The 25,793-nt window shown below is 55.4% G+C and overlaps 1 protein-coding gene across 23 annotated transcripts in view; it reads left to right on the top strand.

Moving 5' to 3' along the window:
* The window catches only part of ARAP1 (ArfGAP with RhoGAP domain, ankyrin repeat and PH domain 1), a 58,934-nt gene extending 36,829 nt beyond the window's left edge, over positions 1–22,105 (top strand). For 12 of the 23 annotated variants that reach the window (XM_064288636.1, XM_064288639.1, XM_064288637.1 and 9 more), the window contains 23 exons: positions 1,751–1,836; positions 3,380–3,562; positions 4,721–4,895; positions 6,034–6,168; positions 8,096–8,231; positions 8,526–8,628; positions 9,532–9,727; positions 10,002–10,053; positions 10,164–10,327; positions 10,692–10,904; positions 11,257–11,362; positions 11,793–11,940; positions 12,029–12,115; positions 12,190–12,258; positions 12,537–12,654; positions 14,034–14,147; positions 14,358–14,503; positions 14,997–15,029; positions 18,692–18,774; positions 19,507–19,557; positions 19,740–19,803; positions 21,033–21,186; positions 21,503–22,105. In XM_064288636.1, coding sequence (XP_064144706.1) covers positions 1,751–1,836; positions 3,380–3,562; positions 4,721–4,895; positions 6,034–6,168; positions 8,096–8,231; positions 8,526–8,628; positions 9,532–9,727; positions 10,002–10,053; positions 10,164–10,327; positions 10,692–10,904; positions 11,257–11,362; positions 11,793–11,940; positions 12,029–12,115; positions 12,190–12,258; positions 12,537–12,654; positions 14,034–14,147; positions 14,358–14,503; positions 14,997–15,029; positions 18,692–18,774; positions 19,507–19,557; positions 19,740–19,803; positions 21,033–21,186; positions 21,503–21,612 — 2,726 coding nt within the window. In that variant the 3' untranslated portion in view covers positions 21,613–22,105. Of the gene's footprint in view, positions 1–1,750; positions 1,837–3,379; positions 3,563–4,720; positions 4,896–6,033; positions 6,169–8,095; positions 8,232–8,525; positions 8,629–9,531; positions 9,728–10,001; positions 10,054–10,163; positions 10,328–10,691; positions 10,905–11,256; positions 11,363–11,792; positions 11,941–12,028; positions 12,116–12,189; positions 12,259–12,536; positions 12,655–14,033; positions 14,148–14,357; positions 14,504–14,996; positions 15,030–18,691; positions 18,775–19,413; positions 19,558–19,739; positions 19,804–19,902; positions 20,163–21,032; positions 21,187–21,502 lie in introns of those variants that run through there. The other 11 variants (XR_010322477.1, XR_010322476.1, XM_064288650.1 and 8 more) reach the window with 11 other exon arrangements.
* Positions 22,106–25,793: the final 3,688 nt, after the last annotated feature.

The raw sequence follows: 25,793 nt of genomic DNA, 5'->3' as shown, positions 1-25,793 counted from the left end.
CTGTTTTTGAAGTTCCTCCCGTATGCCAAGTGTTTCCCACTGTGATTAACTTTCAGTCCTTACACAACATTGCAAGGCAGGGATTTGACTTCCCACAGCATGGGTAGGGAAAGTGAGGCACAGAGAGGGAAATTGTCTTGTTTGGGATCACCTAGAAAATGCGTGAGTCTGTGTTCATTTTAGGCCTGTTGGGGTCCAGCGCCCCTGTCACATCAGAAGAGTGGGGGAAGGTGAGGGAGGAGTGGCTGGCATGCAGAGGGGGAGCTGGTGTCTTATCTTGAAGGATGGGAGGCAGGGGTAAGCTTTAAACAGGAGAGGTGAGGTCAGCTTTGTGGGTCAGACTCTGGCTGGTGGGCAGAGGCTGAATTGGAAGAGGTGGGTTTGGAAACCGGTGAGCCCCTGCAGGATCTAGGAGAGCCAGGAGGAGGAGACCCAGCCCGGGGGAGGGATGAATAGTATTCAAGGCATGTTTTGGATCTGCAGTATAAAGATCTCAGTGACAGACCAGGTGAGGACGGTGAGAAAGAAAGTAGATGGAGTCCAAGATTCACTTTTCCATTCAACCAGCATTTACTGAGGGTCTCCTGTGTACCACTGTGCTAGGTGCTGGGGATCCAGCCCTCCTGGGAGTTGACAATGCCCAGGTGGCGGCTTTGGGTGGCTGGAGGTGCTCTCCTGTGAGATGGGGGCCCAAGGGGAGGAACAGATTTGAGGGAAGTCACAGCACTCAGTGAAGAAGCCTGAGGCCTCTGAGGCAGCTAGGACAAGTGTCCAGAATCCTTGGACCATCCAGTCTGGATGCAGGAATGAGATGACCTGGCTGGAGGCCAGATTAGGGAACATAGGCTCATGGAGCGGGGGATGATGATGGGGTGGATGGGGTGCCCCAGTAGGAGATTGCAGAGGGAGGCGAGGCCAAGGCACTTGTTATATCCCCAGTCCTCCTTCCCACTCCAGGGGTCTCCTGTGGGGCCTGTAGTTGAGCAAAGCTACACTCCTTCCAGCCCCAACTCCCCATCTCCCCTTTCATTCCACAGAGATTTATTAAGTGCCAAGTGTGTGCCAGACTTTGCTGTAGGCACTGAGGATAGAGCCCTAAACCAGACAGTCAAGTTGCCTGCTCCCATGGGCTTACACTGTAGTGGGAGGAGGGAGAAAATGCATACGTGAACCAGTAGAAGTATTGGGTAATACCAGTGCTGGCAGAGAATGTGCACTTTGTCAGGGAAGCCCTCTCTGAGAAGTGACATCTGAATGACAAGGAGGTGGAGAAAGAGCCTAGTGAGTACAAAGAACAGTGAGTGCAAAGGCCCTGAGGCAGGACTGAGCGTGGGCTATTAGAAGGAGGAGAGTGTAGCTGAGCAGAGTGGGGAGGGGGGATGCTGGAAAAGGTGACAGGAGATGAGGTCAGAGGGGGATCTAATCCCGGGGAGCCACAGGGAAGTTCAAGCAGGGTTTTGAAGTGAGGGGATCTGTGTTTTAAAGAGATCACTGTGGTGGAGTGGCCTGCTGGAGGCCAACCATGGCTGTAAGGAGCCGAGTGGGGGCTGCTGCCCATCAGGTAGAATGCTGACAGGCTCAGTCCTGTGGAGCAGGAGTACGTGGCTGGATTCTGCAGCAGTTGTGTAAAATGTGGAGCTGCAGGCCTGGATCCCCGTTTGTCCTTGAATGGGCTCTGGTGGTGGATGAGTGCCATGTGGAGGGGAGGACCCAGGATGACGCACGCCCAAGTTTGGCCCTCTGTCTGCAGGGGAGCACCGTGGCCTGGGCGCTGGCGTCTCCAAGGTACGAAGCCTGAAGATGGACAGGAAGGTGTGGACGGAAACACTCATCGAGGTGGGGTGTCCCCGCCTACCACCTGTACCTGGAGTCTACCCAACTTAGCTGCTGCCTGGGTCTCACAAGCCCCATCCCACAGCCCCCAGCACCCTGGAGCTAGAAGAGAGGGGATTATCTAGTGGGTGGGGATTTTGGAAAGGCTGATTTTTGGGAAAGTTGGCAAACTATGGCCTGCAAGCTAAACATGATTTTACATTTTTAAAGAGTCATTAAAAAAAAAAAAGAGCGAGTACATGCAACAGGGACTGTATGTGTCCTACAAAGCCTAAAATTTTTACTGTTTGGCCCTTTGTGACCAGAATTTGCTGACTCCTGGTCTAGTCCGACTCTCATCCCATTTTACAGATGTGGAACCTGAGGCTCTGTAGAGGGCTATAATCTGCCTGCAATTGCCCAGCAAATCCATATTGACCACCAAGCCCTGCCTCTTTCCGTCCCACTACTTGGCTAGCCTGGGCCTTCTCCCCTTCCTTGCACACCCCTTAGGGCCTGTTAGCCTTCATTTCATTTGTACTCACAGGTGGTTTTGAGTATGTACATTGTTGGGTGCACATATATATGTATGTTTGTGCCTGGGTCCTTGGGGTTCCCAGGTACTGGTATGTGTGGTAGTTACAGGTGGGCTAGGCCCAGGGACCTACCAGAGCATTCCTGATGCCCCCATCAGGTTGCAGGCTCCAGAGCAATTTGGGTGTCACATGCATTTCCCAGGTCCTCACTCTGCTGGGCTTGTAAATGCTATGGGATTTGCATATGGTAATTAACTGACCTACAAAACAAGCTTGTGAGTTAGGATAGAATCCCCAGTTTACAGATGAGGACATTGAGGCACAGGGAGAGAATATGACTTGCCCAAAGTCAGAGTAAGTCAGTGACAGAGGAGGTCTTAGGCTTGCATGCCCCTACCCCCAGCCAGCCCCAGGAGACAGCAGGACTATTCCCTCTTTGTTCTCTTCTGTTACCCCAGCACTCTGCAGAGGACCTGACAAAGAGGCAAGGTGGGGGTTTCAGGAAATGGCTATGGAATGAACGATCAGCACAATGAAAGAATGAATAAGCCAACTCCCCAAATGCTGGACCTTGGGCTCCCCCAGAATCTGCCACCACCCCTTCCAGAGAGGAATGTCAGGGACTGTAGGTGTTTCCAGAATCACTGCCCACCCCATTGGCTGACAGGATAGACACCCTCCCTCCCCCCAGCTGTGATAGCCTCAGGAATGCAGAGTTCCAGATGTTGGAGTGGATGGGACAATAGCAAGACCCCCCTGACCAGGCGCCTGGCCTGGGGTGTCCACCTGTCAGCCTGTCTGACTCGTGTCCTGTCACTGAGCTGACGCACTGGGCTCAGAGCCCAGGGTTGGTAGGGGGAGCATTCAGGGCCACATCAGGCCAGGCTGCTCCTCAGCTTTTCCATTGGGAAAGTGGGCAGATGGCCTGGCTCTTCCAATCCCTTGCTTGACAGCCTCAGAAACCAAGGTTTTTTCTGGCATGGGCCCTTGGCCATAGGCTGCCTCCTCTAACCTCTTGTCCACACCTGCAGCTCTTCTTACAGCTGGGCAATGGTGCTGGGAACCACTTCTGGGCAGCTAATGTGCCCCCCAGTGAGGCCCTGAAGCCCAGCAGCAGCCCTGGTGCCCGGCGGCGCCACCTGGAGGCCAAGTATCGTGAGGGCAAGTACCGCTGCTACCACCCACTCTTTGGCAACCAGGAGGAGCTGGACAAGGTCAGGGCGCTGCGCCTCTGGGGCCCCTGAGACAGCCCCGTTTGTCCTTTCACTGTCAGGGCCTCTTAAGACCACTGGCTGGGACCTCCTTTCTTGCCTGCTACCCTGTTCCTCACCCTGTCTCAGCCCTCTCTTCTACCAGCTCAGAGCGATGAACTGGCATATGGGAAACTAAGGCTCAGAGGGCAGAGGGGCCTTCCCCAAGGCACACCGAGAATTGGGGCAAGGCAGATACCACAGGCAGGGCCACATCCCCAGCATTTGCCTGCCTCCCTCCACATGCCTCTCCTCCCCACCCCTCTCCGCCCCTCCCCATCCTTCCTGATTTCACTGTCTCCCGCACCCTGTCCTGCTCCTTCAGAGTCCTGCCAAAAGGAGTGAACTCAATGGGGATGCTATTTCCTGTCAGGCTCATGAAAAACAGCTGGGCTGCTCTGACCTACCCCCACCCCACCCCCCTCAAGATGAGGCCCCTTATGGGCCCCAGGCCCCGACAGGCTAGGAGCCAAGGCTTGGGTCCTGATCTGACTGGCCCTGCTCAAGAGCCATCCTGCTCCAAGGCAGAGGGATGCCACTTGTGACCTCTGGTCAGCCTTCAGCCCCCGTCCCCATCAACTCCACCCAGGCAGGCTCCCTGCAGCTAGAAACTCAGTGCAGAGCCAGGCCACCACCTCCCAGGGATCCAGGGATCCAGGCATCGAGTCCCTGGCCCAGCCCAGTCTAGCCAGCCAGCCGGGAGGGGCGGTGGCTCCCATTGGTTGAGAGGGCTGGGCAGGCGGCGAGGAATTCAGATGTGGGAGGAATTAACTACAAAACACACTCCCCCGTTGCCTCTCCACAAGGCAGAAGGAGTTTGAGATCCTCTAGAGAACGGGCTGGGCAGCTCGACTGGGCAGCTATCTTTGGGGACCACCAGCAGGGTAAGGCCTAGGCAGCTGGGACCCCAGCCTCTGCGAGGCAGCTCCTGAGCACCCTTCCCCCCTTGGCCTTTCTCTTCTTCCTCCTCACCCTCTTTCATTCTCCCTGTTCTCTTTCATCTTGAGGATAGACCCCCTCACACTTGGGTGACCCCTTCCTCTCCTCCCCCACACCCCCATTCCCTGCTGGCCCCTCACTCCCACCTTGGGCTGACACTGTCCTCCCTCCTCTCTCTCCCAGGCCCTGTGTGCTGCAGTCACCACCACAGACCTGGCTGAGACCCAGGCACTCCTGGGCTGTGGGGCAGGGGTCAGCTGCTTCTCAGGGGACCCTGAGGCCCCCACACCTCTGGCTCTCGCCGAGCAGGCGGGGCAGACACTGCAGATGGAATTCCTTCGGAATAACCAGACCACAGGTGAGCAGCCAGTGGGACTGTCTACCACAGGGGATGGGGCCTTCTAATGCCAGGGTCTGGCCCTTTGAAGGGGAGGCAGGTGGGAGTCAGCCAGGGGCTGATTTAGGTACCATTCTAAAGCTGGGGTTGCAGCTCCATGAGAGTCCCTGGTGCAATCAATGGTGTGTGCGGTTTTGGGTGTGTTTGGGATTGTATGTCAGTGTACATTTATACATTTCTTCATATGTGTGTCTCTTTGTGTCTCTGTCTTTGTGTGTATTTGTGCATTTGTTGTCTCTTCCTGACTTGCAGTGTGGGCCACTCTGGGTGGTGTCCCCATACCAGCGTTTGTGCGTCTCCGAGCTCCTGTGGATCTGTTGCCTTGCACCTGGGGACATGGAGGGCTTTGGTGTTTGTGTCCGTGTTGCTGTGTGGGGTGGTGTGTTCCCTGTGTATGGGGTGACCTGTCACACCAGCTCTGCCTGGGGTGGAGCTCAGTCGCAGACTGGGGTTCAGTCCCATTTGCCTCCCACTCTGAGGGTGGGTGAGGAGGGGGTGAGGGGAGTGAGTGCTGCTGGTCACAGCCAGGCCTAGTCTCTGGGGCCACATCCCAGGACCAAGGGTGGAGCTCAGTGGCTGGGGCTCTGGGCTTAGGGCCATGGGTGGGTGCGGCGCGCCGGGCTGGATAGAGCCCAGGTGTCCAGGGAGGCACAGGAGACCACCCAGCTGGCTTGGGCTTGGGGGGCCAGGACTCCCTCATTGCTGACTGCTGGGACCAGGGCTGGAGCCAGGCTGCTTCCTTGGGCTTCACACTATCTGGGACAAACCTCAGTCCAGGCATTATTATTGGGTTTGCCCAAGGCCCCCCTCATCTGAGTATATCTGGCCCTGTGCCTCTCAAACAGGGAGAGTGGGGTGGGCTGGAGAGTCAGGGAGGATTCCTGGAAGGGGAAGTACTAGGGTTGCGCCCTGGGGATGGGGTGGGGAAAGGTGGAGAAATGGCATGGACATAGCCCTGGAGGTGGGAGTGAGCACCTGAGGAACTGGTTTGAAGCTGGGGAACTGGGGCTGGGGACTTGAAGCCTGGATGCCCAGCTTAGGTGGGAATACCTTTCAATGGCAAGCATGACCAGCCACCCCCTCTTACCCCCCCACAAAGAATTACCTCGACTGGATTCAATGAAGCCCCTGGAAAAGCACTACTCAGTTGTCCTGCCCACTGTGAGCCACAGCGGCTTCCTCTACAAGACCGCTTCCGCTGGCAAGCCGCTGCAGGATCGCCGTGCCCGGGAAGGTGGGTGCTGTGCCAGACCCCACCCTGGCCCATAACATCTGGCACGGCTGCAAGGCCAGGGACACCAGGGCTCACCAGGTTGGTGGACCCATGAGGGTGCCAAGTGAACTCTGGCAGTGACCTTGGAGGGCTTCCTGGATATGGTCTTTGGTATACAGTAGGTGCTCGATAAATGGATGAGTTGGCGGGGGTAGGGCCCAGGCACTTCAGAGCAGGTCACTGCCAATGTTTCCTACAGACTAAAGAAGACTTCACTGAGCCTCTGTTGGATGTGGGCCCTGTGCTAGGCATCTGGTTTTAGGGTCTTGGGGATGGTGGGAAGTTTGAAGATTGAGTTTAAAGCTCCATACCTCCTCCTATCTCAGCCCTCCAGTTGCCCCCCAATTCTGGGTAGAATCCAAAGTCCCTACCACATCCCACGTGAAACTCACAACTATTGTACTACCCCATTGTCTCTGACATTGCTCACTCTGCTCCAGCTTTTCTGGCCTCATTGTTACTTCTCAAACATGCTATAGCCGCTCCCACCAAGCTCTGTGCACTTGCTGTTCCCTCTACCCCAAATGCTTTTGCCCAAATAACTGTATGATCAGTCTCTCACTTCAATCAGGTCTTTGTTACTCCCTAAGAGATATGACCCGTGAATACCTTATCGAAAACAGCACCCCCATCACACTCTCCCCTTACCCCACTTTTTCTTCATACTACTTATCTGACATTGTCTCTTTATGTGTATATCTATTGATCCTGCATCCCACTGGAATATGAGCTCCTCTTGGCCACCACTGTAGCCCCAGCTTCTAGAACAGTGCCTAGCCCACAGTGGGTACTTGGCAAATGTCGGCACAATGAGGTCTGTAGGCTGGCATTCCTGGAGGAAGCCCAGCCTTGGGGGAAGGCTTGAGGACACACGGCCCTCAGAGGGCAGTGTCACACCTTCATAGACAGAATGAGAGACACCATCTGCTATGGGAACATTTTGAGGCCATTGCCGATTGCATCCTTCAGCACCTTTGGATCAAGCCCTCCAACTCCCTGAAGAACTTCTTTGGTACTCTGCTTTCACTACCTCACTGCCCGTGGTACACTGCCCCTGGTTTACCTCCCTCTGCCTGATAACGTCATTTACGTAATTTTCTGAGTCATCCTTTTTGCCTTGGGTGCCAGGAAGCTCTGAGCCAGTGTGAAGTTCAGGGCCATGAACTATACGAGCCTGTGTGACTTTGATATTCTGTTCTTTTCTTGATCCAGGTTGTCGTTTCTGTTTCTTTTATGGGATCTTATCAGTCTCCTCAGAACCATTATGGGAGGAGGCAGGGTATAGAGCCACGAGTGCTGCTGCGAGAAGCAGAAGGGGCACAGAGAGGGGCAGTTAGGTCCTGTGGGGGGACATGGAAGGCTCCCTATGGCATTTGAGCTGGCCTTGAAGGATGAGTAGATCACAGACAAGGGGGTATGGGTGGAGGAAACAGGGTCGACCAAAGCTGAGAGAGCTGGGTGTGCCTAGGAGTGGTCAGAGGTGGCTGAAGAGGTGGGCAGGGTAGACCTGTGCAGGGCCTTGAATGTCAGGCTGAGGGGCGTAGACTTTGTCCTGAGGACAAAGAAGACCCATGGAAGGGTCTTATTTTAGCTAGATCACTCTTGGATCTCGGAAGAGGTAAGGCTGGAGGCTGGGAGACGAATGAGGAGGCCAGTGCAGAGGTACAGTGGGGAGGATGATGGCAGACTGGGTTATGGTGGTGGGCTGGGTTATGGTGGTGGGGTGGAGAGAGGAGGATGGATTTGGGGGAATCTCATGAGTTGGAATGAAGAGGAAATGGGGTCAGGTGGGGTATGGGGGACCAGGGAGGATGCAAATGTGGTATTCAGGCAAGGGTGGAGGCTAGGCTAGGCTCCAACATGACTCCTCTGGTCAACTTCTCCCCAGAGTTCAGCCGACGCTGGTGTGTCCTTAGTGATGGGATCCTGAGCTACTACGAGAATGAGCGGGCAGTGACACCCAATGGAGAGATTCGCGCCAGCGAGATCGTGTGCCTGGCAGTACCCCCTCCTGATACCCACGGGTGAGCACTCCTGGGTAGAATCACAGACTATTACTGCTGAAAGGTCCACGCCCCCATTGGGGAAAAAAAGAAACAGACCCATAGAGGAGCAGGATATCCCCAGGGTCACACAGCAAGCTAGGGCTGTACAAGGGCTGAACCAGGCCCCCGCCCAGAACTTTTCCACCACTTCTTAGGTGGCCAGGGTAAGGGCAGACAAGAGGGCAGTGTGGAGGGGATGGAGAAGGGCAGTGATGAGGGTGGGGGTTAACTGGGGTAGGAGGCTGGACCTGAGTTCTAGCCTTGTATCTACAGCTTTGAACACACCTTTGAGGTGTACACAGAGGGAGAGCGGCTGTACCTATTTGGGCTGGAGAGTGCGGAGCTGGCTCGTGAGTGGGTCAAGTGCATTGCCAAGGTGGGTCTGGGTTAGAAGGGCGAGTATGGGGGGAACCTGAAAGGGTCTAGGTTGAAGCCTTGTGACCGACACTGGGCAGGGCAGATCTCATGTTTCCCATATCCCCCTTCTGTGATAGGGCAGGGTCTGAATGGAGGGCAGCAGGCACAGGGTGGACTTCTCAGGTCAAGGGCCTGACATAACCTGCAGCCCCCTGGAGCAGGGGGAAGGTCAGGAGACCATATCAGCTCTGGGAAGAGGGCTGTAGGCCTTAAACCGCACAGGTGATCAATTAATGTTTAATAATGAATGAAGGTCAGAGAGACTTTAGGATGGGCAATGCTGCCTCCAGAGGGAGTGAGCTCCTTGCCACTGGACATGTGTAAGCAGAGGCTGGAGGGAAGAGGCAGAGAGGCTGCAGAGAAGACCTCTGCCCTGGGAACTAAAGCCAGGTGCCCTGAGAGCCTGACTGTTGTTCATTGTTCTTGTTTGTTGTTCAGCCTCTGAGGATCGGTCCTTAGAGCCCTGAGAACTCAGGTGAACGAGTCTTGACTGTGGCTCCTGAGTAACTCCCAGGCTGGTGGGAGAGACAGTTGAGGTCCAGGTAGTTGTAGTGCTACACGAGAAGGAAGAATATTTTGGGACTCTGGTGGCCCAGAGAACAGGCGTTCCTGATGGCGCCTGGGAAGGCTTTCCAGAGGAGGGCACATCTGAAGGGTGTAGAGGAAGAAATAGAGCTCCCAGGTGGGAGTGGGAGCAGGATCCACTGTGGTGGATTCTCACCTGGAAAGAGAGAGAGGGCTGCTGGGTGGGGAAGAAGGCACTTAACCACAAGCCCAGGAGCAGGGGTGTTCTGGGCACATAGTGGTGTTGGCTGATGCATTCTTCTCTGACCCCTTCCCCTTTCCCCGGCCCTCCCCCCAGGCATTTGTGCCTCCCCTGGCTGAGGAACTGCTGGCCCGGGATTTTGACCGGCTTGGGCGCCTACCCTACAAAGCGGGCCTGAGCCTGCAACGGACCCAGGAGGGCTGGTTCTCCCTCACCGGCTCAGAACTCCACGCCATCTTCCCAGAGGGGCCTTGTGAGGAGCCGCTCCAGCTACGGAAACTGCAGGAGCTTTGTGCGTGGACCGGGACCCAGACCCCCAAACCCCAGGGCACCCTTTCCTGGGCTTTCAGGGCCCCAGCCCCTCTCTGGAAGTCTGAACTCTATCCCAGGCTGGCCGAAAGAGCCAGCCTGCCCTCCCATGCTCTTCCCTGCCTGTCAGGTGCATTTCAGTGCCCCCATATGTTGGTGGGTGGGTCCCAGGAGTATGTGTGTCCAGAGCCTCTGGAGGGAGCAGAATGGGGACCATGAACAAGATCTGGGCCTCACTCTGATTGGGTCCTCCACAGCCGTCCAAGGGGACAGTGAGAACCAGGTGCTGGTGCTGGTAGAGCGAAGGAGGTAAGCCATGGCCTCCCCAAGGGCCTCTGAGAAGCTGGAGGCAGCCTGACAGGCCTGGGGAGGGGTGGAGCAGGGGCATGCCCCGTGGTGACTCACTGTCCCTGGCCCAGGACACTGTACATCCAGGGGGAAAGGCGGCTGGACTTCACGGGCTGGCTGGGGGCCATCCAGAAAGCAGCGGCAAGCTCAGGGGACACGTTGTCGGAGCAACAGCTTGGGGACTCGAACATTCCGGTGATTGTGTACCGCTGTGTGGACTACATCACGCAGTGCGGTGAGCCCCGCCCCATGCATGATTGCCCCCCTCATGCATGATTGCCCCCTCCAAAACCTGTTGCTGTCTAGATGATTCCGACTCATAGTGACCCTATAGGACAGAGTAGAACTGCCCCATAGAGTTTTGAAGGAGTGCCTGGTGGATTCAAACTGCCAACATTTTGGTTAGCAGCTATAGCTAACTACTATGCCACCCAGGAGGGCTTCCCCGCCAGGGAGACCTTTATCGACTGCCCCAGAGGCCACACCTCCAGGTTCCCAGTATCCCTCTGAAAGCAGCTGCGTGGCCCGGCCCCATGATGTAATGCCCTAGGCCCACCGTGTTTGGCTGAGCCTCCAAGCTCAGCCCTGTCTCTTCCCAGGCCTGACTTCTGAGGGCATCTACCGCAAGTGTGGGCAGACTTCGAAGACCCAGCGACTTCTGGAGAGCTTGCGGCAGGACGCGAGGTCTGTGCGTCTCAAGGAGGGCGAGCAGCACGTGGACGACGTCTCCTCGGCGCTCAAGCGCTTCCTGCGGGACCTGCCGGATGGGCTCTTTACTCGTGCCCAGCGCGTAGCCTGGCTGGAGGCTTCAGGTGGGCCCTGAAGCCCCCGTGCACCCTGAAACCCTGGCCAGTGCTGCTGATGTGCAGCCCACGCAGATTTCAGAATTCCCTCCCCTTCCAAAAATGCACTTGGACTAGGCAATCCCCAGCCGATAGGCTTCAGCCTTCTCTCCCCACACACTGCTTCTCATTCCATTGCCACTCCACACAGAGCCAGGGTCTCCAGATAGAGACCCCTGTCCTTACTGAGTGTCTGGTCTGATGTGCCTTGGAGGGCAGCAGGGTGTGCTGTCACTGAGCATGAGAGGCAGAGCAGCTGGAAGGGTGGGCCAGGGGAGGTGGTTACGGTGAGGTTCTTGATCTGATCTCTCTCCCGACCCAGAGATCGAGGATGAGGAGGAGAAGGTCTCTAAGTATCAAGAACTTCAGGCACGTCTACCCCCAGTCAACCGTGCTACGGTGAAGGCCCTTATCAGCCACCTGTACTGGTGAGGAGCAATACCATTGCAAGGCTCTGGGGGAATGGGAAGAAAAGAGTCTTCTGCTCCCAAGCTGGCTGGTTGCCCTCCCTCCCCTGGAAACCAAATAGGCCTTGAGATTGAGTGTTGGCCTCTGATCTACCCTGATCGTGGACTCTGTCTCTGAGCTTACTTCCTGCAGGGTAGGAAAGTAGAGAGGGTTTCAGTTTGGGGCCAGGATACCTGGCATGTGTCCTAACTTCCTGTCCCACTCCTTGCCAGGACTCAAGACAAGACCAGAAAGACTGTTTCTCTGCCCCTATTAGTGGTCCACTCTGACCAGGACTTTCCCTGGCTTCACTCCAGTGGCCAGTCTTGGACCTGTCAGAAATTGGGAAGGTGAGGTGGGGAAGTTCTGGGCCAGATTCCTCACTCATAGCCTCCTTCCTACCTTGTCCAGTGTCCAGTGCTTCTCAGACACGAACCAGATGAACACGCACAACCTGGCTATTGTGTTTGGGCCCACGCTCTTCCAGACAGATGGGCAGGACTACAAGGCTGGCCGTGTGGTGGAAGACCTCATCAGCCACTATGTGGTGGTGTTCCGTGTGCGTCCCCAGCCAGTAGGCAGGGGAGGGCAGGGCTGAGGTTCCAGGTGGCAGTGACCATCTGTCCCTGCCCCTCCCCATTTCCCAGGTGGATGAGGAGGAGCTGAGGAAGCAGTGGGAGGAAATCACTGCCATTGTGAAGATGCGTGTGGCTGGCACTGCCAGTGGAACCCAGGTGAAGGACAAGGCCTAGGGCTGGGGCTTGGGCATTGCTCCCAAGGCCTCTAGCTGAGCCCTGTCTCCCCACAGCATGCTGGTGACTTCATCTGCACCGTGTACCTGGAGGAGAAAGCGGCAGAGACAGAGCAACATATCAAGGTGGGGACCAGGGACTTAGAAGACAAGGGTCCGGAAGAGTCAGGCTGGGGTAGGCATAAGTGCAGGTGGGCAGGGTAGCAGGACTTCCATCCCAAGGAGAGTCTCGAGTTTGAGACTTTTCTTTTCCCTTCTTCCTCGCCTAACTGATCAGGCCCACTCAGAGACACCACGGAGCTCCAGAGAACTCTGAGGGGAGTGGGCTCAGACCCTGGATCACACAGCAGGGTTATGGCAGAGCTGGAGGTGTGGCTGATCTCCCCTTTCTTCGGTCCCTGCAGGTTCCAGCATCCATGACAGCTGAGGAACTCACCATGGAGATTCTAGATCGCAGGAATGTGGGGATCAGGGAGAAGGACTATTGGACCTGCTTTGAGGTCAACGAGAGGGAGGAGGCAGGTGGGTGACCACTGGGGGTTGGTGCAGGACATGGTGGGGCCTGTCCTTGCCTACTCTGCAGTGGTGGTAAAGAGGGGCGTTTGGTGACTGCTACCATGCTAATGAAGGCTGTGATCTCAGTGATGGTGGTGATGGTGTGCTGGCAGGCTTTGAGAGTGATGACTGTAATATGGCCGATGGGAAGGACAGTAAAGGGGGTAGATGGTGTTGGCTGTGAAGATGTTTCTCAGGTGACAATGAGAATGGTGTTGCTTACAAGAGAGATGTTGCTAAATGTGGCAGTGGAGTTGCGAGTGACACCGGTGGTGGTGGTGAGCCATGATAGTGATGATGAATGTGCAAGATGGTGGGTGAAGGTGGCTGTTATGGTGGTATGAACTGGCCATGGTGGTAAGGCTAGGGGGTGATCGCAAGTACATTTTATGGGGAAGGATGGTCTTGATGGTAGCGGAGGATGAGGGTGTATCTGTCCATTTGTTTAACTATTATGTGTTGAGTGCCAGGCGCTGGGCTGGAGACTCAAACACACAATCCCTGCTCTCATGGGGTGCTCCATTCTGATATGAGATAGAGATGTTAATCCGTATCGCAGCAATAAACTTACAGCTACAGCTGTGTTAACTGCTGTGTAGGCAAGATCCATGGTGCCACGGGAGCTTATAACGGGGTCTGTGATTTGAGATTCCCTGAGCTGGGATATGAAGGAAGAGTTGGGATTACTGAGTAAAGAAGGGGGATGAGTGCTCCCAGGCAGTGGGAATAGCATGGGCAAAAGCCCTGAGGTGAGTATGGACACAGCTTTCGGGGAGCTTGAACTCAGGCCAGAGAGCAGGGTAGAGCTGGAGATAGATGCAGGGACTGGCCACACAGGGCCTAACAACAATACAGGACTATAGCAGGGGAGGGATTGGGGTTTTGCAAAGATTGTTATTTGCTGCTGGGTGGAGGGAGGAGGGAAGACAGGAATGAGAGCATGTTGGTCAAGGAGAAGACGGTGACTTGGGCCAGAATGGTGGCAGTGCAGGTGGACAGAGACAGAGATTTGAGATTGGAGGGTGAGAGGGAGGAGGGGTTTGTTTCTGGCTTGTGCAGTCTGGTGGGTGGGCGTGCCATTTATTCTGATAGAGACACACAAGGGAAGATCATGGGCTTGGTTTTGGACGTGTTGAGTTTGAACAGTTTTAGTCACAGCCAAGGTGTGTGAAGCCTAAAGCTCAGGCATGGGAAGGGTGGCCATGATGCTGGTATATCGTGGCACTGGTGGGCGGTATGGGTGAATGGTGACAGTGGACATGTAGGTGATGTGTGGCCTGTGTGCTGGCCCTCTTGGTAGTGTAACCCATGTAGCCCTGGTGACAGTGGGTATGACCTCTTCCCAGAGCGCCCCCTGCACTTCGCAGAGAAGGTGCTGCCGATCCTGCACGGGCTAGGCACAGACAGCTACCTGGTGGTGAAGAAGCACCAGTCCATGGAGGCCATGATGCTGTACCTGGGTAAGTGGTGTCCCTGGGTGGGTGGTATCTGCAGAGTCAGGGTGGGACCTGATGGTGCCAGGTAGGAGCAGCTCAGACAGAAGGTACCAGACGGGCTGGGGCAGGAGGGGCAGTTTCCTTCATCCTGCAGCCCTTCCCAGGACGTCCGTGTCTGTGGGTAGGGATTGCGGCAGCCATGCCTACTTCAGTCCTCCACCACTCCCCCGCCAGCCAGCCGTGTAGGTGACACAAAGCATGGCATGATGAAGTTCCGCGAGGACCGCAGCCTCCTGGGCCTGGGCCTGCCGTCTGGTGGCTTCCATGACCGCTACTTCATTCTCAACAGAAGCTGCCTGCGGCTCTACAAGGAGGTCCGGGTAAGTGGCCCCTCTCGGGTTCTGCCCTAGGCTGGGTACCCATACCCTTTTGTGTGCTCAGACACTCAGGCACAAACGTCCCTCTTGGTTTGCAAGTGAAATATTCCCGAGAAGCCTGTGGTCCTCGGTGGCCACTCTGCTGTGCCCTGTAGACTCACTAGATCCTGGCACCCGGATACCATCACAGCACACACATATGGTGTCTCACCTGGGCATGGGCCTTGTCACTTTAAACACAAGGACATGCTACATGGTGATAGCCCCGAGATGTGGCCCAGCATACTCTGTCACTTTCCAGAATATACCCCTCTTGGCTCATACTCCATCCCCAGTCTGTCCATATGCCAGTGTCCTGCCAGACCAGACTCCATCCTGGCGCAACACCCCCCCATCTTTGGCACATATCTGCCATATCCCACCATTTGCCACTGCACGCACTGTCCTGGCTCTGGACCTGGGACTCCTTCCGTAACCCTGACCCTCTATCAAACAGAGCCAGAGGCCGTGGAGTGGGGCCCCTGAGACCGTGAGTAGCTGTGGGTCGACTGCTGGCTGCCTTACACCACCTGGGGGCCAAGTGAGCTGGGTGGGAGCAGAGGAGACGTGGCCAGGGCTGTCGGCTGTCTCCAGGCATGGTTTCCTGTCCCGTTGTGAGTCAGCACTGGCCTGCACCCTGGGGCCCGTGGCCTAGGCTCCTGCTCGTCATCCCTACCCCAGTCTGAGGGCCTTGCCCCCAAGATAGGATCCCCATCAATACAATGCTCTAGAATTTTTCAAAGGACTCAGCTATGGAGCCAGCAGTGAATGGCCCCAGGTTTAAGTTAGAGATCTGATCCTTGTCTTACACCCCAGGAACCACTTTCTTTCCAGTCTTGGAGAGAGTTACAGGGCTATCAGAGTGTCCTCACTACTGCCATGGTCCTAAAATGCCAGGGTAGGATCGCAGAGGCCTGTGGGTTACTCCCCACCTGTGGTAGAAGTCCCTTTGCAGCCTCCCTGACTGGCTACTGCCCTTGTTCACATACCTTTAGGGGAGGGGAAACTTACCCACCCCTCCCTTGGAACTGCCTGAGAGAAGACCTCAGCTATGCCTCAGGGGCTAGAGAGCATAGAGGACCCTGCAGAGATGGCAACAGAGACCATGACTCCAAGTCCAGCAGCCTAGTCTTAGCCTCTGCAGCTGCCCTACCAGTGTTTGCAACTCCTTCCTTCCCCTGAGGACCTTGGAACAGGCCAGATGGAGCAGGGCAGATAGGACAAAGACCCTCACCTCCATCTCTTTGCACATTATACCTCTATTAATACAGCCTGGCCTCCTGTTTACCTTTATGAGAAATACTTCATCTTCTCTCTTTTCCTCCCTCTATGATCACATCCTCACTTCTGGGCCTGGGAGCCTTGTCTACTCCTCCAGCCTGTCCCTGCTAAGCTCTGGGATATTATCTCCCCAGCCTCTCTCTCTGAGGTACTTAGCCTTATAAAGCAGAGCAAGACCACCAGTGTGAACACAGGGGAGGGAAGATGGCTGAGGAACCTGGAAAAGTAGCTGTTAATCCCTTGGCATAGAGGGGAGAAGGTGGAAGAGCTAGAAAAAGGAAACAAATCCAATGTTATCAAGCCAGGCTTGGTGCTAGGCCCTTCACATACTGGGTCATATAATCTACTACTATCTTGTGAGGAGGGGTATTATCCCCATTTCACAGGTGAGAAAACAGGCTTCAGGTGACTTGTGAAAGGCCATCTCTAGGTGGTAGGATGGGATTCAAGCCCAGGTTTGTCAGCACCAAAGCCCAAGCTTTGTGTCCTCCAAAGTGTAGGAACTTAAGGACTCAGCAAGGTGTGGCTGTTGGTGTGGAGAAATGGTGCTCTCCTTGCCCCAGAGACAGGCAGCCCCTCTCCCCTGACAGAAGCCCCTGGAAAGTGCTTTGCTTACTGAGGCGTCAGTAATTCCGGTGTTTCTTGGTTTATGGGCCACGTGACAAAATATTTGAAATTGGGACAATCCCAGGCAATTCAGGTTATGTGGCCACCCAAGTCTCATCCTGGGGCCTCTTTTTATTAAAGACCCTGAGACGCCTGGGAGAGGTACATTCTAGAAAGATCTTGGTTCAAGCAGAGGTCCTTGACCATCAAGGGGTGAACTTCATTCTCTGCCAGTGACCTCGGAGATGCTGGAAACCTGAGCTGTGTGGTTAGAAATGAAACTCTTGGGGACAAAAGAAGATTCCATTTACTCACGCACCCCTCACCCAACAAGACCCTCCCTCAACCTCTCATCTCAGCCATACTCCCATCGTGCACATGCCCTGGAGCCCAGTGAAGCCGAGGGCTTAGAGTTGTTGACTCAGATTCTTAGGAGCCATCGTCTGATTTGAGTTCTTCAGCTCCTGCAATTCCCTCTGTGCCCGCGTTCCTCTCACGCCCACTGCCTTGTTTCTTCCGCTCTGGAGTCACTTTACTCCTTGCTTCTAGTCCTTGTCCTTCCACACCCACGGCCTGACTACTTCCAAGCCTGCAGCCTGTTTTTCATCCCCTCAGCCTGATTCATTCCATACCTGCAGCCCAATTTTCCCTTCAGTTTTTCCTGTCATGGCCAGAGCCTTGGGTTTACCAGACCTGCAGCCTACTTTCTTTCACAGCCTCTGACCCCATCCCAGTGTCTTCCAGTCAGCAGTCTGATTTCCTCAATGTTCTCAGCCTTGCTTCTGCCCTGACTGTATGCAGGTTTCTTCCTTGTTGCATTCTCTCCACTCCTTGTCCCTCCCACATCTGCAGCCTGATTTCCATTCCCTGGGTGGCACAAATGGTTAAGCACTGGACTAATAACTGAAAAGTTGGTGGTTCAAACCCACCCTGAGGTGCCTTGGAAGTAAGGCTTGGTGATCTGCTTCTGAAAGGTCACAGCCTTGGAAATCTTATGGAGCAGTTCTACTCTGCACATATGGAGTCGCCATGAGTTGGAATCGGCTCGACAGCAATTAACAACAACAGCAACAGGGTGAAAGCAGGGCGAAGAGTCCCTAGTAAGCACTTCCTAATCACGCCCCCTGTGACAGCATGGAGGTCTCCACCAGTCCCTAAGCAGCCCATCATTTTGTGACATCACAGGGAAGTCCACCAATTCCTGAAAGTCTGCTTCCCCTGGCCATCCCCTAGCCCCCTCTCTTAGTTTCTGCCCAGGAGCCATGCCTGGGAGTGGCTGGGAGCAATGGTGGGGAACAGGATGGGGGTGGCTCAGTCTTGGTCCCCCAGTTTCGGTTGTAAGTGAGTCTTCCTCCCCTGCTGTCCATCCTGGTACCCTTGTTGGCTCCAGGGGTGCCTGGTGTGGGGAGGGCTTAGAGCAAGTGGCCCCTGGAGCAGGAGGAAGGCTCATTAGCTTGACCTCCAACCAGCTTCTTCCTTGAGGGTCATTGCTCTTATCCCCCTGCCTCCGAGCCAGCCTGTTCATCCCAAGCCGAGACCCATATGCAGAGGCAGGGGCCAGAGGCCAGCACGTCGGTGATCTGGTACCCCTCCCCAGTATATTGGTCTCTTGCTTCCTGACCTAGACCACTGGGAGTTCTTCCTTTGGTCTACTGAACGGCCATTCTGCTTCAGCTTGAGGCATTAGCCTTCTTTTTGTGAAACCAAAGAACTGGCAACTGCTGAGCCCACCACAAGCCTTAATGTTCACACGGTCAACCCTGGAGCCCCCGTGGGGTGGAAAGGGGTGAGGAATGAATAATCGGGGACAAATATAGACTGAAGCAGCTAAGCAAGGTGCTCAGATCACATGCTCACTCCAGTTGGGTGCCCGAGGATTACATGCAGAGTTTTCTATCCACAAACGATCTGATTTAGGCTGATGCACGACAAGTCATTTCCAATTTGCAGGGATGTAGGGAGGGGCTGGGACTCGATGCTCTGGAGTGGCGGTCGCGGGGACTAAGGGTTGACTGTCTGATGCTGCTGCTGGAAGGGGTGGTACTTCAGGGAGGGAGGTCTGAGTGGCTAGGGTTAGATGCTGGTTGGGCTGGATTGTGAACAGGGAGGGCTTTGCCAGGAAGGCTTCCTGGAGGAGATGCCCTGTGCTGGGATGCCGAGTGGGGCTGGGAGTGGGAGGAGAGAGGTGCCCACCTGGGGAGGATTACCAAGTGTCTGCCCTGCCTGTCTGAAGCCACGCTCTCCGTCTACCCTCCCATACACCAGAGTCACCGGCCTGAGAAGGAGTGGCCCATCAAGAGCCTCAAAGTCTACCTGGGAGTGAAGAAGAAACTCCGACCACCCACCTGGTGAGCTGGGGCCGGGAAGATGGGCCTGTGGAAGGTCAGAATCTGATGAGGCACAGCTGGGAGCCTTCAGCTTGACCGGGGAGGCTCTGACAGCCAGTATACCCTGGTGCAGTGGCTTTCCAGGTGTGGTCCCCAGACCAGCAGCATCAGAATCCCTGGAGACATGTTAGAAACACACATTCTCAGGTACCCCAGACCTACTGACTCATGGACTCTGGGAATGGGGCCCAGCAATCTGCGTTTTAACAAACCCCCTAGATAACTCGGATGCTTGCTGATGTTTGAGAACCACTGGCCTGGATTCAAATCCTGTCACTGACTAGCTCTGGGACCCTTCTGTGCCTCATCCCACATCCGTAGAATGGGGAAAATAATGGCACACCTGTTTCAAAGGGTAGTTGTAGGTTTTAAAAAGTTGAGAAGTGGTACATAGCCACTGTTAGCATTATTAATTGCAGTCAGCGGACTTGGTTTTCTGACACTGTCCTGTCATCAGCTGGCTGGACCTGGCTGTCTCTCTGGGACTAGGACAGGCCTGAGGTGGGGGCAAGGGTCTGGGGGACTGATAGGGACTGTGAGAGGAAGAGGCAGTGGTCAGGATATGCTGTGCTTCGAGAAGGCCCTGCACTCCATCCCCAGGTTCCAGCCCAGCTACTGGGCTTTGTCCCAGGGAACCTGGGCTTTGAGGCCTCGGCAAGCTGTCAGGTGACCCCTCACCCCCACCCTCTGCAGCTGGGGCTTCACAGTGGTGCATGAAACGGAGAAACACGAGAAACAGCAGTGGTGAGCAGGGCCCCACTCCAAGACCCTGGGCTGAAGAGAGATGGGAGCAAGTTCCCCTTGACTGAGTCCCTCATCATTGCCCAGACTTGTGCCTGCCCCAAAACCCTGGGCTGGGGGGCTGGGCAGGGGTCCCTCCACTGCCAGGTCCCTCACAGCATCCAGACCTGTGCCCTGCCCCACAGGTACCTGTGCTGTGACACGCAAATGGAGCTCCGGGAGTGGTTCGCCACCTTCCTCTTTGTGCAGGTACCAGGTGTGGGATGTGGGGTGGGGCCCTGGGTGAGCGTCCATTATGGACAGTGACTATGTTTGCTTCTTCATTATTCATGCCACCCACTGCCTCAGAAGATTTTGAGTTGGCTCTTAATTCATTTGTTCGTTCACTCAATAAACCCTTCCTGGCACATGCTGTGATCCAATCTTGAGCTGGACACATGAAGGAGAGAGAGCTGGCAGACCCGGGCCCTGCCCTCAGGGCACTCCCCATGCGGAGAGGAAAACAGACTGAGAAATAGCCCACTGTGGCCCAGTGTAATCAGTGCTGTGGCGACGAGGAAGCCCAGGGACCTGACCTGGTGGAGTCTTTGGGGATGAGGGAGGCTCCGGTAAGCAAAGAGGAGCAGCTTCCAGGCAGAGGAGACAGTTCAAGCAAAGCCACGGACACCTGAAAGAGAACTAGAGATTGTTCAGTGGAGTGTAATGCAAGAAGCAAGGGGGCTAGGGAGCCAGGAGCAAAATCTGAGAGAACCTTGAAGGCCACGCCAGGGAAGCTGAACTTGACCCGGTAGGCAGAGAAGACCCCAGGAGTGTTTTAAGCAAGAGAGAATAGGGTGCGGGTTTGAGTCTGAGATGGCTCATTCTGGATATGGTGTGCAGGGGAGAATGGACTGAAGGACAGAACCTGGAGGCGAGGAGGCTAGTGAGGTGGTCACTGCAGTGACCCAGGGTGGTGGTGGTGACTTCTGAGCCAGAGCAGGGTCAGAGAGCCTGGGTTAGACTTAAAACAGACAGGTTAAAGATTTTTAAGTGAGAGCCCAAAATTGTTTAGGGAAGGAAAACTGGGTCAGGGCCCTGGGCTGAGTTCTTTCCTGTAGCTAGGTTCTTCTTTTTATCCTGAGCTTCCTGGTAGTCAAGATCTAAAGGGAAACAGGGTGAGTTCTGCAGTCCTGATAAAAGGAAGCAGAGCCATACTCCTCTAGGAGAAGTGTTTTCTCGGTGCTGCATTCTTGGAGGGCTTGTTTGGCAGATGCTGAGACAGGAATTGTTGAGTAACATAACTGGGCTGTGTTTTGCTGGGGTGTGGTCATGTTCTCCTAACAGCTGCTGCTTAAATCGTTGGAGATCAAAGCTGAGGGTGTCACCTCAGATCAGAGCTGAAGGCATTTATGGGAAGGGTGGGTGGATCTGTTGCCAAGTGACTGGGTAAGCCAAAGCCGAGCCCAGGCCCAGCACCTCTTCTCTCCTCTGCTCCCCAGCATGATGGCCTGGTGTGGCCCTCGGAGCCCTCACGCGTGTCTCGGGTGGCTCCTGAAGTCCGACTGGGCAGCGTATCACTGATCCCCCTGCGTGGCAATGAGAACGAGATGCGCCGGAGTGTGGCCGCCTTTGCTGCGGACCCCCTGTCTGTGAGTAGGTCTCCATCCCTGTGGGCAGTGGGGTAGGACCTGGCTGAATGTTCGTCTTGCATTGTACCCCACCACTCACCTCTCTGCTTCTTCTCTCTGAGTGCCTTCTAGCCCCCTCACTCCATCCTTAGTAGGGGTCAACAGGCACCTTTGGGTCACATAGTTAACCAGAACCCCTTCGTAGGTGGCCCAGGAACCCAAGCTGACTTGAGCACTCCCATGCTGGGAATGGAGAGTGGCTGCAGAAGCTTACAGAGGGCCCTGGCCCCCTGAGCCTTCATGATGTGCTTATGGAATCTGGGTTCTCCGTCTTCCCACAGCTCCTCCGCAATGTCTGAGCACCAGAGCCGACCCCTGCTGCTGGGACTCTGTCGCTGTGAAGCCAACCTTCCTGTCCAGACAGCCCTCAAACCCTGTGTACCTGGTGTGAGCCAGCAGGGGGCACATGAGGAAGCCACACCCCACATCCCAGCCCTGAGTGCAGCATAGGGTTCCCTGGCTGGGGTGGGGGGCAGCAGTGTTTTCCTGGGGAGGAACCTTGCCTGCCCTGTCCAAGGGCTTGCCCCTTGTGGCCTCACCTATCCACCTCCAGGGTCACCCACCTTGAGTTTGTGGGGTTGGAGAGCTGGATGTAAATCAGGAACTCTGGAGGGCCACCATCCTTTCAGAGGCTGGAGGCCCTGGGCCCCCGCTGGAAGGGAGCCCACTCCCTGCCATGAACTCCAGGACAGCAAGCAGTAGGTCGTCTGAAGGAGCACTCAGTTGGGTGGGGAGGGAACTCTTAAGTGAGCTTTTATAGGGCCAAGAACTGGACTTTGGGGCCTTCAGCCCCCCTTCCTGCTGGGCTGACTGGGAGACCCCAGGCTGCCCAATGCCCCTTCCCCACTTTGGGGGCTTTTTGATAATATAAATATATCTGTATATTTAAGCCAGTGGTCCTGAGGCCTATGATTGGTTGAGGGGATCAGGTGTCCTGAGGTAGGAGGGACCAGGAGATTGAGAGGCCCAGAAATGAGTACCTAGCGCCCCAAAGCCAGGGACCTGGATCCTCTCACCAGGCATGAGCTGTTCACTCTCCCCTGCCCCAGGTGGAGCCCTGGCCTGGCTCTATGCCATCACTTTGTCCTACTCTGTAGCCGGGGTGGGGAGTGCAAGTCTAGCCATGGCCCAGTCCTGATTCCAGCCAAGACAGACCCCACCTGGGCCCAAGTCCTGGTCCCTGCTGCAGTGCGGCATGTTGGTGGCTGAGGCAGCCCTCAGCGGCCACTGCTGGAGACGTGAGGTCACAGAATCACAGGAGCTATATTCAGTTAAATTAGGAAGAAGGGCCTCCTGGTACCCTGGGCCCTGTGCTCCCCCCAGGAATGGGCGCTGCCCTGCACTAGGAAGCTGCCCTCACTGGGTACTGCCCGGCCATCTCCAGGAGACAAAGCCTTGGCAAGCAGGGACTATAACGACCTGTTCAGAAATGGATTTGGGACTCCCTGGGAAGGTGCCAGACACCACATTCCTGCCTCTGCCTGGAGCCTCATTACTGGCCTCTTTCCAGGGGCCCAGAAGACAGACAGGCTGACCGCTTGTCCCTGGCCTCAGCCAGCCAGTGAGGCTGGGCCAAGGGGCAGAGGATGGACCAGATGACCTCTGACTCTGGTGCATGGGGAGACATGCGTGTGAGTGGGAACCATGCCTGGAGTGGATGCTAGGAGATTGGGACGAGTTGCCTGAGCTTCACTGGCAGCTTTCACAGGCTAGGGCTAAGCCCCTTGAGTCTGCCACCTCTTGTCCCTTCCTGGGTGGGCTGCTTTAGGCCAGACTGACATTTTGAACCTCTGACCATTCCCTATCTCCAGTCAGAACAGGGCTGATGGGCCTCTGTCCAAGTGCTGGGGGGCTGGAATTCTTCCCTGAATCAGACCTTGGACTGACCATCCCTGGGGCCTGGAGAGTAGGTGGGGTAGAACTGCCCTCTTGGGGTGAGGCTGGAGGCACCCTCCCCTCCCCGCCGCACTGTCACTGCCCTATCTCAGGACTGGCTGCAGTGACTGCATTCGGCCACTGGGGGGTAGCCGTAGACAGCTCAGCATTGCTGGTCCCGAAACAGTCTGGAGAACCCTAGTATGGTCACGCTGGTCCAGCCTTGGCCAGGGGTGGGGTGGGACGACAGCACTGTGCAGGAATGTGCCTTCGACTCTAGGAGCCAGGAGGAGGGAACAGCTGTTTACCAAGTACCTACTGTGTGTCAGCACCTACGCTGTGTTTACCATCATCTCTTAGTAAAGGAGCTCTGGTGGTGCAGTGGTTAAGTACTCAGCTGCTAACCAAAAAGTGGGTGGTTTGATTCCACCAGCTGCTGTGCAGGAGAAAGATGTGGTAGTCTGCTTTTGTAAAGATTTACGGCCTTGGGGACTCTATGAGGCAGTTCTCCGTCCTGTAGGGTCGCTGTGAGTTGGAATCGACAGCAATGAGTCTCTTAGTAAAGGAGGAAAGTTAGGTCCAGAGAAGGGAGGTAACTTGCCCAAGGTCACACAGCTCTCAAGAATCACGGCTGAGGTCCATTCCACCACCCCACTTTAGGGGATCTTTCTCCTAGACTCGCATTTTAACTCCAACCCAGTAAACGCCCAGAGAGCTTCTCCTCTTACTGGAGTTCCCATCCGTCCCGGGGAAGGGGATGTGAGCTGTCAGATGTTAATGAAGCTGTCTCTTGGGACAGGGGATCATATCCCAGTAGGGACCTTCAGGGCTTCCACCTTAATGACTACGGCAGTGATGACTGTTAGGTTATGGCAGGGAGTTTGCTGGCCTTTGTCATAAGGATTCCCAGAAATGGAGCCTTTTGGGGGTGGTTCATATATCATTTGAGTTTGGGTGGTGGGGGACAATGAGGTAGGGGATGAAGAGCTGGGTCTGCTAAGGGTTGGGGAGCAGCTCTTGGAGAGGAAGGGGCTTCCTGGAGGACAAGGTATTCCTGAGCTGGCCAGGTGCACATGGTGGGGAGGGATGCCATTTGGGGTAGGAGTGGGTTGAATGTTGGGGGAGGAAGACAGGCCTTTGAGGGCCAAGTCCAGGCTTCATCCCAGGGGGCCACAGGGAGCCCTGGGAGAGAAGGCAGTGATGGGTCAGAACCTGGGTGGTAAGAGCATTGTGGATGGAGAGGAGGCTGATGGGGTGGGGGCGTGGGGGAAGGGTTGAGAGTAGGGGCCAGGAGGTTAGGCGGGATGTCTCTGCTCTTTCCCTTCCCCCTCCCTCCTGCCCAACCTTCCCACCCTGCAGAGGGTTCAGCAGAGTTCAGTAGCCATTGAGAAGTCTCAGGAGACCCTTGGGCTCAACAGGAAATTGATGGGACAGGGTGGGGGAGGGGAAGAACTGGGTCTTGCCTCCTGCTCCCCTTGCCCTTAAGCCCAGGGTTCGGAGGAGGGACATGTGGGTGGCCTGGAGCTGAGGTCTTCCTTCCTGGCCCCATGTTCTGGTGGGCCCCAAGTCCCCTGCTCGAAGCTTGCTGTCTCAGAAAAGGGTGTGGAATCCTGGGCAGGTGGTGACTCTCCCATGTACAAGCTTTGTATCTTTGGGTGTATTAGGTCTCTGGTCCTTGGTGTTCTCATCTGTTGTTAATTGCCGTGAGTTGATTCAGACTCATGGCGACCCCATGTGTGCAGAGAATTGCTCCATAGGGTTTTCAAGGCTGTGACCTCTCAGAAGCAATCACCAGGCCTGCCTTCCAAGGCGCCACTGGGTGGCTTTGAACTGCTAACCTTCTGGCTAGTAGTCAGGTGCTTAACCATTCGCACCACCAGGGACTCCGTGTTCTTGTTTGTACTTGAGAGATTAATAGTACCTACCCTCTGGTAGTTTGAGAGGGTTAAATGAGCTAACAAGCGTGAAGTATACAACACTATACCCTGTTAACCCCCTCCCCAGACACATCTGGGGAGACATCATGGCATCCAGAGTCCTTTCCAGGCCCAATATATTTTTGTTCAACAAGCATTTATTGAACACCTTCAGTGTGCGGAGCTTTCCTGAGCACTGAGGGGAAGCAGATGTAAGTGGTATTGGGGATGGATGGAACTCTCCTAGTGGGAGATATTGATCAGGATGGACTCCATGGAGGAGGGAAGCCTAGGACAGGCAATATTTTGATGGTTGGAGTTCAGAGGGAAAGATACCTCAGGGATAGGGGATGAGATGAGTAGCGGCAAGGGAATGTGACCAAACTCCAGCCTGTCGTGGTTGGAGCTTAGTGCCCATTGGCACCCCAGGACCTATCCCCCATGCCTCGAGTGTTGATGTCTTTGCCTTCCCCCTCTCTCCACCTCTGAGATAAGACCACATCCCAGTCAAACGTGCTCGTTGGAACCTTCCCACTGCCAGAAAAAGGAGCATCTTTTCTCTTAGCCAGCCCTGTAACCTGAGTGGCCCAGACCCTTCTCTGGAGAGTGTATGTATGTCAGTGTGTGCGTGTGTACACACACACACACTCACACTCACACATACAGCTGGCCTGAACTCCCAATCTCTCCTCCAGTATGACGCTGTGTAATCTGCCTCCTTCAGGAAGCTGCTGTTTCTGGATTGCTCCTCTGTCCTCCGTTCTACTGTGTGTGTACACTT

Source organism: Loxodonta africana, chromosome 7 (genome assembly GCF_030014295.1).
Source record: "Loxodonta africana isolate mLoxAfr1 chromosome 7, mLoxAfr1.hap2, whole genome shotgun sequence".
In the NCBI taxonomy this organism is placed as follows: domain Eukaryota; kingdom Metazoa; phylum Chordata; class Mammalia; order Proboscidea; family Elephantidae; genus Loxodonta; species Loxodonta africana.
This window is presented reverse-complemented; position numbering and strand designations above follow the sequence as displayed.